The 15,425-nt window shown below is 32.5% G+C and overlaps 2 protein-coding genes across 13 annotated transcripts in view; one reads left to right on the forward strand and one right to left on the reverse strand.

Annotated features, from left to right (window-relative positions):
* The window catches only part of LOC148625498 (phospholipid-transporting ATPase IF-like), a 53,277-nt gene extending 47,936 nt beyond the window's left edge, over positions 1 to 5,341 (forward strand). For 7 of the 12 annotated variants that reach the window (XR_015919941.1, XR_015919940.1, XM_088569100.1 and 4 more), the window contains one exon: positions 2,473 to 5,341. Coding sequence is in view for 5 of the 12 variants with exons in the window: in XM_088569094.1 (XP_088425220.1) it covers positions 2,473 to 2,592 (120 nt within the window). In the remaining 7 variants the exon portion in view is untranslated. Of the gene's footprint in view, positions 1 to 1,556; positions 1,574 to 2,472 lie in introns of all 12 variants that reach the window. The other 5 variants (XM_088569097.1, XM_088569099.1, XM_088569105.1 and 2 more) reach the window with 4 other exon arrangements.
* A 3,703-nt stretch (positions 5,342 to 9,044) lies between these two features.
* Positions 9,045 to 15,043, reverse strand: LOC148625499 (uncharacterized). The gene is made up of 2 exons (XM_088569109.1): positions 14,980 to 15,043; positions 9,045 to 10,407 (listed from the first exon to the last, which is right to left on the reverse strand). The coding sequence occupies exons 1-2, from the start codon at positions 15,040 to 15,042 to the stop codon at positions 9,070 to 9,072; spliced, it is 1,401 nt and encodes a 466-aa protein (XP_088425235.1). The 5' UTR covers position 15,043; the 3' UTR covers positions 9,045 to 9,069.
* Between the last annotated feature and the right edge of the window lie 382 nt (positions 15,044 to 15,425).

Raw genomic sequence — 15,425 nt, forward strand, 5'->3', positions numbered from 1 at the left:
AAAGTGCTTTCTTTAAATCTGTTGTTAGCTTTTCCTTCCTCTTTTTCAATAAAAATTTTAATATATTGATACTTATATGTACATGTATCAGATCATTCAGTTATTATGACCTTACATGTTTGATCTGGACCACATCAGTGACAAATCCAAGGGGGTGTGCAGGGGTTGGCACCCCTCCTCTTTATTGGAACATTTGTCATTTTCATGTGTAAAATTGACAAAAAATGGTAAATAATGTCCTAGTAACCCCCTTTTCAAAGTGTATGGATCCACCCCTGCACATAATTCTAATTACATACCCATAAGATCTGATGGTATATGTATTGTCTGACCTGTTGACCTATCCAAGGAATCAATGTCAATGTCAGATTTGCGCTTTTTAGAAAATCAAACATTTATCGCCCACTAAAATCAACCAAATGAAACCAAATCAAGAATGATAACTCCTGGAAAGTGCAAATTTCATGAACAATCTATATAATTTTTATCTCAATAGCACAACATCCAAATGAAAAACTAAAACTGGTTATGTGATCGGTACTTGTTTCTGAACAAGAAATAAAACTGAATTTGGTGGGTTTTTGACATGCATAAATCGCCTTCTGTCTGATTTTTCATAAAGACTGATATTTAAATTTATCCTGAAGAATCTGTAATGTAGATATTTTTTTACTGCTAATATTGGGGAAAATGCTGGAAAATTTTCCTGCCATTTTTCCATAGTGCATATCAACTAAATTTAACCTATCGGTGTCTTAAAAAGACCAACTCAACAAACACTTTGGTGGTTATTTCTTGTTATGAAGTGTAAATACTTGGATAATGCAATACAATCTCTTTGTTTTTTCTTCATGTGCCACACCTAAAACCAGTAAACATTTTGCCTTATTCTTAGACAGAGAAATACTTAAATAGTAACTAGTTACCCCATAACCAAAACAGCTCCTGATTTTAATAGGAAAAAGATTGTATGTTTGGTGGTACATGTATTTCTATTAATAAAAAAATTTTATAACAGATTGTTCCATTCACACTCTTTTATAAGAAAGGTTAAGTTGCTCTATCTGTTATCGCTAAGCTAACTGTGTATGAAAAGAAATTTGCAGTTTATGTTAGCATCTGTACAACGTTAAGTTCTGTACAAACCAGTGGTCAATTTCACAAAATATTTCACAAAATAAGTAAAAAATAAGTTTTAAGTTATGATATTATTAATGAGAATAGAATTGTGACATCATATCCTATGGCCAATTGTACACTTAAGATTAATTGTGAAATTGACCACAGGTCTTAACTTTACCACAGGCTTTTGGATCAAAGGATGTTTTATTTTTTGGTGAAATATCATATCAGATTTATGATTTTCTGCTAATAATGCTTGTAGACAATTATGAATTTCATAATTAGAAAGATAGGAAGTATTAATGTCAAAGGGTAAAAAGCAGATCTATATAAATGCATCAGGAAAAGGATTTTTGATCCAAGTGCCTGTGATTTTCAATAGAAATTAAATTCTAAGAAACCTAACGATATAATCTAATTAACCATTACGACAGTTACCTGGTGAATTCTGGTGAGTTGTATATTATTCTGTGTTGTTACTAACATAATAACATGTATTAACATGTATGATATGCACTTTAGAGGATACACTATATATGATTATGTGAACTGATAATGTGGAATGCATTTGTTGGTTGCATGGATATAGTATAGTTTCAGCATTGTATTTTACAATTTCAGTCCATTTATTTTATTCTCTATCTAGTTTACATTTTTGAATAGCCTGATTTCAATGATTTTTATAGGTTATAGGTTTGATTTGGCACAAAATATTTTAATGGCTTTCAAAGTGTAGTCTTTCTGAATTTAGTAAAGATTTGCTTTTAAAGTAACATTACTTAATGCCATAAATTCAGTTAGAAACACTTATTTTTTTCTTTTAACATTGTTTACTGTTACGTTGTTTAGATATGTTTTATAATGATTGTTGATTCTGCAGGCAATATTGTACACCTTTCACCAGTTTCAATTTGATTTTACTGAACCTAACATATTCAACACATTCAATTAACCATAAAAAATACCAACACTTTTTAATATTGTATCTTTTTATAATGAGGATTGCATTTTGTATGTTTAAGCATGTTGAATGGGACCTGTTTCAATTATTTAAACAAATGTATATCAATTGTGATGAAAAGGTATTACATGTAATCCAAAGTCTACCACCTTTCTGTACTGCATGTTTACATTAAATCTTAACTTCAAATGTCAACAAACTTAAGAATAGTCATGTAATTTACCAGATGTAGAAATATAGGAATGCTATTTGCTGTGAAAATTTTGTCTGAAACACTTTGTATTTAAAAAAAAAAAAAATCATAAAATTTAAACTTAAAGTTTGGGAAGTTTAAAACTTAAAAAAAACCAAGTGAATAATATGTTTATTTATTTTTTTTTTTATTTCAGCCACATTCTGTATCAGCGATCCCTTTGAGGGAGTTATCTCCTCTTGAGACTGAGAAGTTTGTCAGACCGTCGAATAATTCTCCAGAATTGAAATCCTATGTAAAGAAAACTAACTTGTGATACATAAGTGCTAGATCATAACATATTTACATATCCATGCCATTATCCCTATCTTATAGTTATCATATATTTTACATTGTATGTTTTTATGTGTGGATTTTTTAATGGCGACACAATACTATTTTATTGTTATTGTAAGTAGCGATCCATATAAAATTGAGACATTGCCAATGGTAGAGGTGATTCATCTGGCAGAAAAACATGCCATACAGCAATGCTTTTTTATTCAGATACACCATACTTTTACAGAACTATAGGCCTTCCTGTATACAGATCTGTATTTTGGAGAAATCAAATTCAAGAACGATAACTCTTCCAAAGTCCCAATTTCATATATAATTTCTATCTAACAACAAAACAAGATTGGGTTATGTCTTCTATAACTATTTTTGAATTAGAAATAAAAATGGTGTTGATTTTTTTACATGCATGAATCACATCCTATTTGCTTTTTATAAAGATTTCTACTCAAATATTTTTCATTGTGGTCTATGTTCAATGTCAATGTTAAATGTGTCTTTTTTAACTGTTATGAAAATGTGAAATAGTTTTAAACCAAATCCTTTTTGAAGTGCCATTAACAAGGGTGCTCTGTTAGTATTATATTTTGTATGTACATGTACAAGCTGCGTAATAGTTGATTGTGAAAGTATATGTATAGTAAATTTGGTATAGATGTTTCAAATTAATAACCTGTAGTTTAATATTACAAGATTTTTAAAGCTGTAATGTGTGCATGTGTATTCTTACAAGTTTTCAATGTCAGGATCTTGGCTTTTGTACTAAATTATGTATTGAGCAGCAAGTGAACATTTTTAATTGTATATTTTTACTTAAAAAATAAATGTGATATGATTTTTAAATTTTTCTTAGATTTCACTTGAATCACATTTATATGGACCTAACTATTTAATTTAATTTTTTTTTACTATAGTTTTGTTGCCATGAATCCTTTTTTTGTGTTGTATATCTTGCAAGTTAAAGTTGTTTTTTTTTAATTTTAGGTCAGTGTCTCTAATTTTATTCCAAAGTGATGAATTCTTTTCTATGCTTTTTTCTCTTGTGGTGAAATGCTTTATGACAAAACATTATGCCACAAATGGTTTAGATACAAGTAGCTTACATGATGTATCAACTGAAGAAAATTTTGATACACACCTAACCATAAGTGAGGTAAATATAACCTTCTTGAGGGTTGAAAAATCATGATAGCAACTTGTGTCTAAGTCATTAACTGTTTTATTGCATGAATCAAGATACATATGTAACTCTCATACATGCCAACTTTTGAAAATGCCCATGGGGGTTTTATGCATGATATAGTCCTCAGCAACCGAAGAAAAGAAACATTTCAAGGGCCTTCAAATTCATGAAAGTGTTGTTTTTCACCTTTTTTTTTTTTTTTTACAGAACAAATCTAATGCACCACTTATTTAAATCTTGGATTGTAAATTGTGGTCAGTATTGCTCATTAAATATTTAAATTTTGGAGCCCTCATGGGGAAAACCCCCACAGATAGTGACAATTGGCAGGTAGGAACTCTACTTTCATTTTCTATTTTTAGAATTCAGCATATGACTATGCAAGCAGATAGAATGAACTCTATTATTGCTAATTTGAAATACTCTTTTGATTTAACGTCATCTGAAAATAGTTTTAGTGCAATAAAAAGACTGAAAAAATCTTTTCATGTGAACAAACATAAAATTCTTAGTGTCGAATTTTATGTAGTTGACTTGTACATCCCTTCTTTACATGGGTGCCGGTGATTAAATGTGACATACATGTATAAAGTACTGTACTAAAAACATTCTTTATGAAACATGTCTTATGTACTTATTATGATTGAGTGAACATAATTAATCACTTTCTGTTATATGACCTTAAACTGTTTCTAAGCGGTGTCTTGTTCTTGTTTTTTTTACACTATTTTATTAAGTCTGCATGAGTTTTAAGTATACCACAATCTTCTATCTTATGGCTTTTGTAACTTCAGTTCAATTTGATGATAATTTATCAGATGGTATCTTTTTCAGTATGTTAGCTATTGTTATTTTTTTTCTATCTGTGTTTAACAAATTTATGCTACGTAAGGAAGAAGTGCATTTTGTGAAATGTAGAAAATTTATTCTTGTTCCAATATATGATAATGAACAGACTCCTGTAATTTGGAAGAACGTTTTGGGGGGACTACTCATTTGAATCTTCCAACCATTTGAAAGAATGAATAACATGTTAATTATTTTGCTTTGAGATATTGTTAAAAGCTATGGTGTACAAAGTCAAAAATAACTTGTGCATCATGTACTTAAGTATTCAGATAGAGATATTCAGGTATTTAATCCTTCTTAATTTCAAGAACTTTTAAGTCCTTTTTAATCTCTAAAACAAGACTTGTACTTGATTGATAAAAAAATACAAAATTGCTTTATTTTGGAAGAATTTTTAAATAATGTGAAGTGAATAAAATGCAGTACTAGCATTTCATTTCATTGGATGGACAGGAACACTATGTTTTACTACTGGATGCTGCAAACCAGGGATATTATCTCCCTTTAGTTACTGTAGAAATAAAGCTGTTTCAACTAACGAAAGTTTTCTAATTTGTTTTAAAAATAGCTATTTTTTTCTCCCTATAGTTGTGGCATTTTCCCAACTTAGTGAATTATTGGTAGTAAATGCGAAAATTAATTTGATAAGCAAATGAAAGAACTTTTGATACATATCTCAAAGTCTCCTATTTTTTTTTAACAAAATGATGCATATTTTCCACAACAAAGGTAGGGGCAGTTTTGCAAAAAAAAAATTAAAAAACAAAATCACTTCAAATGTTATGTTATGCTGCCTTTTGGAGAAATCATCCCAGGTTTCTCTATCCAACTATGTTCGAGAATTCATTGTTGGTTATGATGCTATATCAGCTCATTTGTTGTTAAAAGCTTTAGTTCTTATTGTTATGACATGTTGATATGATCAGGTAAATGTAACATTTAAATTTTATTTTTGTACTTGTTGATGTTGGTTGTAAACATTATTATTTTTGTTAATATTCTCCTGTTTACAGGCTAATATTTTTCATGTGAAATTCATGTTAATCATGCTTCACATGAAATTAATGTGATTTTCACATGAAATTCACTTAACATGAATTTCATGTGAAGGCTCAATTCACCCGAATTTCATGTGAACTTTGTCACAAAGTTTATTTGCTCAGTTCATGTGAAAATTATGTGAAATAATTTTGCCTGTGTATTTAAAATCATGTGATATTATATTTTCAACTGAAATTAATGCTGCTGAATAGTTTCTGTGCAAAATCGATTTTCTGTTTTTTATTGTCTATGATTTTTTGTGCCAGAAGAATATTATTTTAATATTTCATATTGAAATAATAATGTATGATGATGTCAGTTTATTGAATATCATGGCCTGGTTTACATTTTTACAGTGAGATTAAAGCAGTATTTACAGACCTACAGACAGTTTAAATTAAAGAATTGTGTATATTTGATGGTAGAGCTTATCTCCCTTTGTCGTGGGGCAAGCAACTTAATACCCATACAAGTAATATTGGATATGAATGTTCATCATATTAAAACTGTAGGTCCACCCTTACAGTTATTCACCGTTATTTTTATTCATTTTATAAATGACCAGACCTATGTAAGTACTTCTGTATCAGTATTCATCTTGGTAACAATACATCAATATATTGGTAATTAGTACAAAAATCTTTTCTTTTTACTTGTCTATATTGTTTAAGTCAGCTAACTAGTCTGATGAAAAATGAGTGCATCAGTTTGCAATTGAAACAAAGGAATTGGTAGGTATTGTGAGAGTGATGGAAATTCTAGAAAAATGATTTAGTATTCTACAAGAATGTTCGCATACCCTGTATAGAACTAGACATTTCACTAACTGAAAATTAAGTTTCAATATACATAATCTTTTGATGGTATAGAATATAAGTAAGAGATGAGTGTGTGTTTGATGTATGTGTAATTTTGTATATATGTTACCATAGTTACAATAAAGTACCAAAGACATAGCTATAGATGCTTACTGTTTATCATTACAATGGTGTAATAATAGCTTTGTTTTCATAGCTTTATGTTAAACACGAGAAAAGCAACAAGAAAGTACGGGTTTCAATTTATATTGTGTTGAGATATTTTAAGAAGGAAAACTTGCAAGTTTGTGTTATCAGGATGGTTTGTCTTGATTGTTATTATGTTATTTGAGCATCATTTGTGTCTGCAGCATCTTGTATATTTTGACTTTTAAGTTTTGATTTACCTATTTTTTTTGTGATTGTTTCTCTGTACTTAATCTTTGTCAATTATTATGACTTGATCAATTATGCAATAAATTCAAACTTATACTTATAAAAACATGTTGAAAACTGTTGTTTTTGTGTATTTTAATACATTCATGATGTCCTCATGCAATGTAACTCGTATTGCCTTACCTACCTACTTACCTATCCTTATTCCTGTTGGAGCAGAAGGTGAACACAAGGTCTCTCCAGTCGGCACTTGTCAAAACTTCTGCTTCACCCCTTGCTTTCTTTAATTATTTTATTCATTTTCAACTGACCTTTGCTTTGTTGTTTTCTGTTGGCCTCTTGGTCTTTTACCTTGCAGTGTGCATCTGAGGGCTGTTTAATTGATACCTGAACTTTGCATTCCCAAAATGCCCTAATTATCGGGAGCAATTTTGTTTTATTGTGTTTATTTATGCTGGTGGATTATGTAATATTTAGTATGATGCTATTTGATATTTTATTTGGCCGAAAGATTCTGCAAATCTGTAAGAAGCAGCTGTGGTGGAAACTGGGAGGTGGCGTCTTACCTGCATCTGTTACTCTCGAACATTCACTACTATATTGTAGAACTGATTTTACAGTGCTGTTATAAAGCTTTACTTTGGTTTTCCTGTTGTCCTGTTTTTTTTTTTGTTTCAAATATTTCTTAGCAAGAAAACTGCTGCTCTTCCTTTTGCCAATGTGTGTTTGATATCTTTATGAGTTAATGAGTGTCCCTGGGTAAATGAATTTGTCAACTTGTTAAATTTCATTCCCATTTATCTTTTATTTTACAAGATGAGGTGTTGTACCTCTTTGTACATCCTACTTTTCTTATTCCCTGATTGAAAAGGGGGACGTGTAATGTGATCATGGTGTCCGTACGTCCGTCTGTTTGTTCATGTCTCCACATTTCTTATTTGCAACTCTTGTGAAACTGACATAAGGGGATTCCTGATGCAAACCAAGGGAAACAATCTTCTAAGCTGCAACTACTCAGAAACCACTGAATATATAATTTGATGAAAATGTCGCAGATTCTTTATTATATGTTGCCATTTGTGCACCCTCTATTTTGTTTTTCCATGTGAATGCCTTGAATCACCTATAGGGTTTTTTTTTCATAGTTACTAGGAATGTTACTAGTTACTAGATTCTTCTGTTTTCTTTACGATGAGTTGGAGTCCAGCTTGACTTGCAAAGCGGATGAGTGTTTTCCCCTTTCCTTGCAAATGATCATGCCTAGATGAAAATAAGGCACCATCATTTGCAAAAATTAACTCCTATAGCACTAGCTTAAATATAGCGTTAAAAAGAACCTCGAGTTTCACTTTAAGTGTCATCATAAAAAATTTCAAGCTTTCCTATGCAATAAACGGGTTAATGCATGAATGATGAAATGTGCCCCTCGTAGAACATTCCAATGGACAAAGTTAACACACATATCGCACGCTTGGTTTCTGACAGGGACTTTATATTACATATACAGTCCCTGATTCTTAGTAATACAGTGACAAAGTCTGTTAACGTCTTTTCATGAGTTATGTTTGCAAAAAGATGCAGATATCTGCATTATATTTAATTCGTCTTTGGATTGGGTTCATTTGCCATGGTAAAAAATACATCGAAGTCCAAGTACTGGATTTGTTCTTGTAAGAAGTATAAAATTTTGAAACATTTTTGTAGCTTAAAGTAAGCTTAATTTAAAAAGAAATGAAGTGACTTGTAGTTTGAATTGCCAAATATAAGCAGCGACGTATCTTTGTGATTGCATATAACCATAGCACTAGTATGTATTTATATTACTTGATTGTTAGCCAGGATGAAATACAATCGACGTTATTTTTAAGTCCGGTTGAATATCAAAATATTACACTTAAATTTTTCATTACTTAGTCTTGATCAGAGGGTACACCAATCCTTCGTCTTAGACCCACCTATGATGTGAGCTAATGAAAAAATTTTCCAGCTGTCAAAGGTGGTCGTAATTTGCTCAGAGTAAGTATACTCGGCAAAGCCGGTAATGAGACGCTTTCGTCAATATAAAGAATTGAGATCACAATGTTAGTCTTGCATGGTAACAGGAAAAGGTAGAGACGTAAATTTCTCTTCGTAAACACAATATATATGAACAAATGGAACAAACGACACAATTTAGGCTTTACTAAACATCTCAACCAAATAGATGGATGGAATACGAATTCGTACCAGGTGTCCGGTGGTGTACAAGTCTTGTATCTAGTCCCTGGTAATGCAAATCAACCCAAGAATCAACACCGACGGACCCATAAATCGAGCAGTTACGTGTTTCTGTTGGAATCGTGTCATAAACTTCCTGTGCGTTTCTATTTACATCGTAGCATTGATTCATTGTACCCCCACATTGATAACAGTAACCTTGGTAACAACTTGTGAACTTTGTCTTCACAGAACTTATTATTTCTTCGGTTGCTGTCGTATTTATCTTGGCCTTAGTTTTGTCAACACTTGCAACAAGAATATCGCGACTGTACATTCCGTAACGACGATATCCTTCACACACATGGTTGATGTGAACTTTAACTGTAGATATCGGTCTATATACGATCACTAACCAGTCGCGCCAGTCATACTTTTTAACCAAGGAATCATAAAGAAACTTGGAAAAGTTTAGGTTAGGAAGTGAAGCAGGCAAATACCTTTTTGAAAGCTCTGCTATGTCTTCTTCTGCTTGAGAATGAAGATGTTTCATTATTTCACTATTTATTTGCTTCATTCTATTCTGAACTGAAGGTAGTCTGACCTTCCATTTTTGAATTTCCATCAATACGTTAGTTTTGCCATATTTAAATTGTCTGAACGCTAGCTCGTTGTTTATGCCCAGTATTAATAGTTTTAAGATGCCCAACATAAACGTTTGTGTTTTTGGTCTGTCATACTTCAATGATGTCATTGCAGTTTTAAGAATATCATCCGAAAACCCCCCGCTTTCTCCGAGAATACCGTTGTACAGTTTCATAGCGCACAAATAACATGTGCTATCAAATGAGTGTGTAAAATAGTCTTTGTTGCTCTCCTTGTTTTCAATAGGATCTTCGTAAATACTTCTTAATAGCTTTGAATTTGATTTTATGTTCATTTCAATACCACTGTATTGTAGTTTGAGTCGTGTCCAGTCAATTTTCCGTTTTATGTCATTCAGTTCTAAATCAAGAACATCGAATCGCCGATTCATCGTCGCATATAATCGTTTTATTTCGAGAAGTTCTTGAGATTCATGATTGCCGATGAAAGAGAAAATTACATTTATAAATCCTAACGTCCCTGTTATGAATTTTAATGCATCTGGCACAACACTTTTCAAAAAGTTTTCGAAACCTGTGGATTCCATTGGAGCCGTGATTTCTTTGCTAAATTCAACTGCAAACTTTATTGTGTTTACATCCGTTTGGCTGAGTGCGTTGGTATATGATATTAGTGAAATAACAATGCATAAAAGTACCATGTTCTTTCGCATTGTTACTGATTTAACCTGAAAAAGTAATAGAAATACTGTGAACAAACTTCAGTTTGATATTCTCCCTTTTCAGTTAACCTAATTTTTTCACTCATGCACATTTAAATGATGTCCAACCTTGCAATAAAATATAATTAAAATCCATAGAGCAGTTTAAGGGAAGTTACACTTAAATGTTTCAACATATGAATCCCCGAACTTGGACATATATATCAGGCATCTGAAAATATTTTTACTTTTCTTCGTTCATGCATATCTACATATGATGCCTAACCTAACACAAGAATGGTTAAACAAATGTATGTGCGGTCATCGTCCGGGAATTAATATCACCAAATTCACAACAGTTTATCATCATTTTAATCAACAAAATCATTCAATCCTCTTTATTTAAGTTCGTATTTTGGAAAAAATACCATCATATTTTGTTAAGAAATTATTCCAAATCATCTTCCAAATATACAGAGTTGTACAAAATGCTGAAAATTTTAATCGACAATTTTATTTGTGGTGGACGCGTTTTTCAACAAACGGTCGGCATTCCAGTGGAAACAAACTGTGCTCCTCTTCCTGTTGACCTATTCCTTCACACATATGAGGCTGAGTTTACAGCTGATCTGATCAGAAAAAAATATATCGTTTAGTTGTATCCTTTTATCTCAGTTTCCGCTATTAAGATGACGTATTATCTTAAAAAAAAAACCTATTTCGGAGATTCATTTCATCTGTAGCAATATCCCTTCAGCACCTGGGTATGCAGAGTTCAACTCATACGTTATGCAAGAGCTTGACGCAACTTCACAGACTTTTTGTATCACGCTAGAATTCTAACAAACAGTCTTCTGAAACAGGGTTAATTTGCTACAAGATTGAAGTCATCACTACAGATTTTTTATGGTCGTCATCATGAACTCGTTTGTCGTTTTGGTGTATTCATCTGCGCCATGAGAACTGATTTATTCAACGTGTCATAGTTTTCCTTTCCTCGTTTGTCTTCCCCGGACTTGACCTTTTATAAGGAACTCGGCGGGTGTTTCTAACAAAAGCAGAGGACACTTACCCTACCGGTGCACCTGGTCCATTCTCCCAGTTTTTAGCAGAGTCCGAGTTGCTCATTTGTTTTTGTAACTTCGTATGTATGATTTCAGATACTTCATGCTCTTTGTTGTGTATGTCTGTTTTCCATGTCTGGTCTTTGTCCCTGGATTACATTTTTTTTATTACCACTATAACCTTGGTTCCCTTGATTATTAGTCCTATCCATTGGGTTCCATAATATTGTACACATACAATAGTCATTATATTTGGATATTATCGCTTAATCATGGACAAGAGAACTCTCAAAGGTCTGACTCGTTTACTGAATGCCAAAAAAGGGAAATATTGATAGTTACTAGTGCGCTGACATTCTGCTCTGTAACAGCAAATCAGGATCAAACTTAAAGATATATTCGTGCAAAATGCTATTGACTTAAGAGAAAAGTCTAGATTACTAAAATGGTTCAAAAGCCAGATGAACCACAATGAAACTTCATTTAATAATTTATGAGAATTCCGTGTGCTGTAATAAAGGAATCAGTTGTGAGATTTTATATATATATAGAAGGGTCTGAAAATTTTCCAACGATATTAGAACTGTCAAATTTGCGATGCAAATTTTTGGTTGTCTCATCCGCGGGACTCCAACTCGTACCGCTGTGACATCTATGGCAACACCGCCTGCACAAAGTCCAGCGCCCTAGACATCATCTTCCCTGTATCGATTTGATCAGATGGAGCAGTGTAGCGAACAGAGTCGTCACATTCTGAGACGTTTGTATAAAATTTATTTGTTGTGACATGCATCATTAATACATCGTGTACTAAGTTACAGCCCTAGATTAATCCGAGAAGTAGGAATGACCCGGCCAGCGAAAGCTATATTAGTGATCTAGGGCGTTGGATTAAAGATTCAGCAAATGATGTAGGCCGTACAGCGTGCAGATCACAAATTGGATCACTAGGTCACGGATCGACATTAAACCACGTGTGATGCTTTTAATAATGTGGTCACTTGAGAACTAATTTCCCCGAATACACCATGAACCACATTCACGGTATGACTATAGCGGGGGACAGTGTAAACGCTTTGATGCTTTACATCGTCCGGGACGGACAATAAATGGTAGCCAAGGACGTTAAGAAACACTTCAGTCCATCATGTATTACAAATACCACATATAAGTGCAAACCGAGTCTAACAGTATTGAGTATATATGTTAGCACGAAAACGACCATTAAACCAAGTATAGGAACAGTCGGATGTTGGTCGGCGTCACTCATATCGTGCAAATGATTGGCTAATACTGTGTTACGAGTTTTAGTGTTTTATATCTAAAAAGGCAGTCAAATTATCTGTTCGAAGCCACGGTATCCTAGCATTATAACGAACGAAATGAAGGATGTAACGGATATACGGAAAGTGCTATCTTTTTCAACTTTATTTTATAGTGTTTTTTATTAGTCGTCCGTCTTTGCAGTGTTAACATTATCTACATTGACAATATATGTAATATAATAGTCTTGTGCATTGATCATTGATTGTTCAGCTTTTGTTTTTCATCAAGTAGCCATAGGCGCGCATCGTGACATATTTTGTTATTAAAGACACTTTTGTGAAAATGGAAAGAGTAAAACTTCAGAAGAAATAGATTTAATGAAATACTGAACAGATTGAAACATTATAGTGCAAGTTTCGAGTAGTTACGTCCACGACATCTTCTGCCCTTATTACTCCATCAAAAATTGCAAAACTAAATAGCTACGCAGTAAAGATTTACACTTCTTTGCCATACATTAATACGCTCCCGAAGTGGGCGTAAATGGCTGTTTATCAACAACTTCATGTATACTTATGGGCAGAAAAGGCATCAATATCCGGTTTGTGCATGTAAATTCAGGAACTTAAAAACAGTACAATGGCGGCTTCATTTTCGTACACTTCGAAAAATGTGATTGAGAACAGAACCAGTCTCAGTAGCGTTTTTTGATTAAGTTCAAAACATATCATATTTTTTCCAAGATATGGATTGTCAAAACAGTCAACAGAAGGCGCTCCAATGTTTACGAAAAAACCATTACCCATAATTCCTTACAATTGCCAAAACGACCCAAAGACATTTCGGACCACAACAATTGAACCAATAACCGTAACTTGCACAATAACGTATATCTGTTATGGTTGTACTTTGCGTATACTTGTATGTGTGCGATTGAGAACCAAAACCAGTCTCGGAAAATATTTGCTAGTTTCGATGTTTGCTAGATTCTCGGGTCATAAAAGTTGCGAAACGAAAATGTACCAAAACGAAACAAACACAATCGATAAAAGAAAGAATCGAAACGAATCAATTAAATTAGTTGAATTAAATCGTTATAAAACATAATTTAACTGTACAAAATGAACCAGAATGAAGCGAAACTAAATGCAATAAAAGAATTCTTTCAAGACGTTTCGCAATTTATAAACCATAATGTTAACCAGTGCCGGACGATTCGACCAAAAGACATTTCGGACCATGACAACCAAAAATTCCTTATGAATGCCAGACATTTCGGCCAATAGACATATCAGACCATGACAATTAGCATAATGCTTTAGGACAAATATATATCATTACGAAATTTACCATACTGGAAGGTTATGAGTATGATATATCACATCAGAGTTTGAGGAATGAAGCAAGCAATCTTGACCAACATTTGTTTCTGCATCACTTGACTGATAACCAAAACTGAAAGCACTGTCCCTACATTGAAGAAAATCATCATTTCTTGTTATCTTGCAATCATTATGCTCACCACAGGAGGTCACTGCAGTCTGTTTGGTTAGACATTGTTATATTGCTGACAGGCATTTAATTTGTCATCAAGTATTGATTTTATAAAAATATACTAATTTATTGATATATTCATCAGCATTATAAATGATATATTTATCATGTACTTTGATTTAATTATTGCTAGAAATTAAAAATCATTTCAAATCAATTTCATCTTCCTTAATGAAGGGATCGGTGCATGATGTCTAGTAAACATGAAATATTCAGAAAATACCTCTTGTCAAGATCGAGTTAATAATTTTCAATCTTTGAACTTTATCATCAATGTTTACAAAAAATGTATATTGATAATATTCTAAAATTTAAAAAAAAATGATAAAAAAAGAGTTTAATTTGAAGATAATGGAAAAGTCATGCATTATAATTTAAATTTAGGATTTAAATTTGTCCACATGGTTTTAAAAAGTTGAACATACTAAAAAGTCACATTACTACAGCAAAATTTGCCAAATTAGAATGGCGATGCTTAATACACATCTACACTTCATTTAAAAATAAAAACAACATACATGACATCAAAATAAGCCAGCAAATAGTTTTACAGGAAATGTGTCTACAATTTCTCGCATTGTTAAACCATTTAAATGACTCCAACGAAATATACCGTATAAACTGGTGGTGTAGTATGCGCATTGACACTTCATATCAATACAACGTACAAAATTGAACGAATCCATCAAGCGGTTTAAGAGTTGCATCCACAAACCTTACGGACGAACACACACCACGTCCCTCCGTCACTTCGCGGCCTGGGGCAATAATCTATCATAAAAACGTGATTCAAAACTAGAACGTGGAAAAGATTCCAGATGCTGTTCTTATATCCAGATATGCCTTATGCAGGCGATAAGCTGTAACGAGAACAAACGTGCACATAGTAGCGTTTTTGTATTACACACGCAAACATATCTAGAACTATGCACCAGTAGTGGTTCGTTTCATGATTAGGATTTTAGTATCTTCTTACCATATACTATTTTAACAAGTATCACACACTTTTAATAAATCTCGATTTTGAAAAGTGAGCCGATAAAAAAACTACGCTTAAAGATATACTGTATTTAAAGGGGGTAATGTCCAGAAAATTATACAATAGAGTTATGAAAAAAAATCTCTTAAACCATGGCAGGCAATTTCAAATTTTATATAAAT

The sequence above is a fragment of the Perna viridis genome, chromosome 2 (genome assembly GCF_037379345.1).
Source record: "Perna viridis isolate PV_CMFRI_1.1 ecotype Kerala chromosome 2, ASM3737934v1, whole genome shotgun sequence".
NCBI classification, from domain to species: domain Eukaryota; kingdom Metazoa; phylum Mollusca; class Bivalvia; order Mytilida; family Mytilidae; genus Perna; species Perna viridis.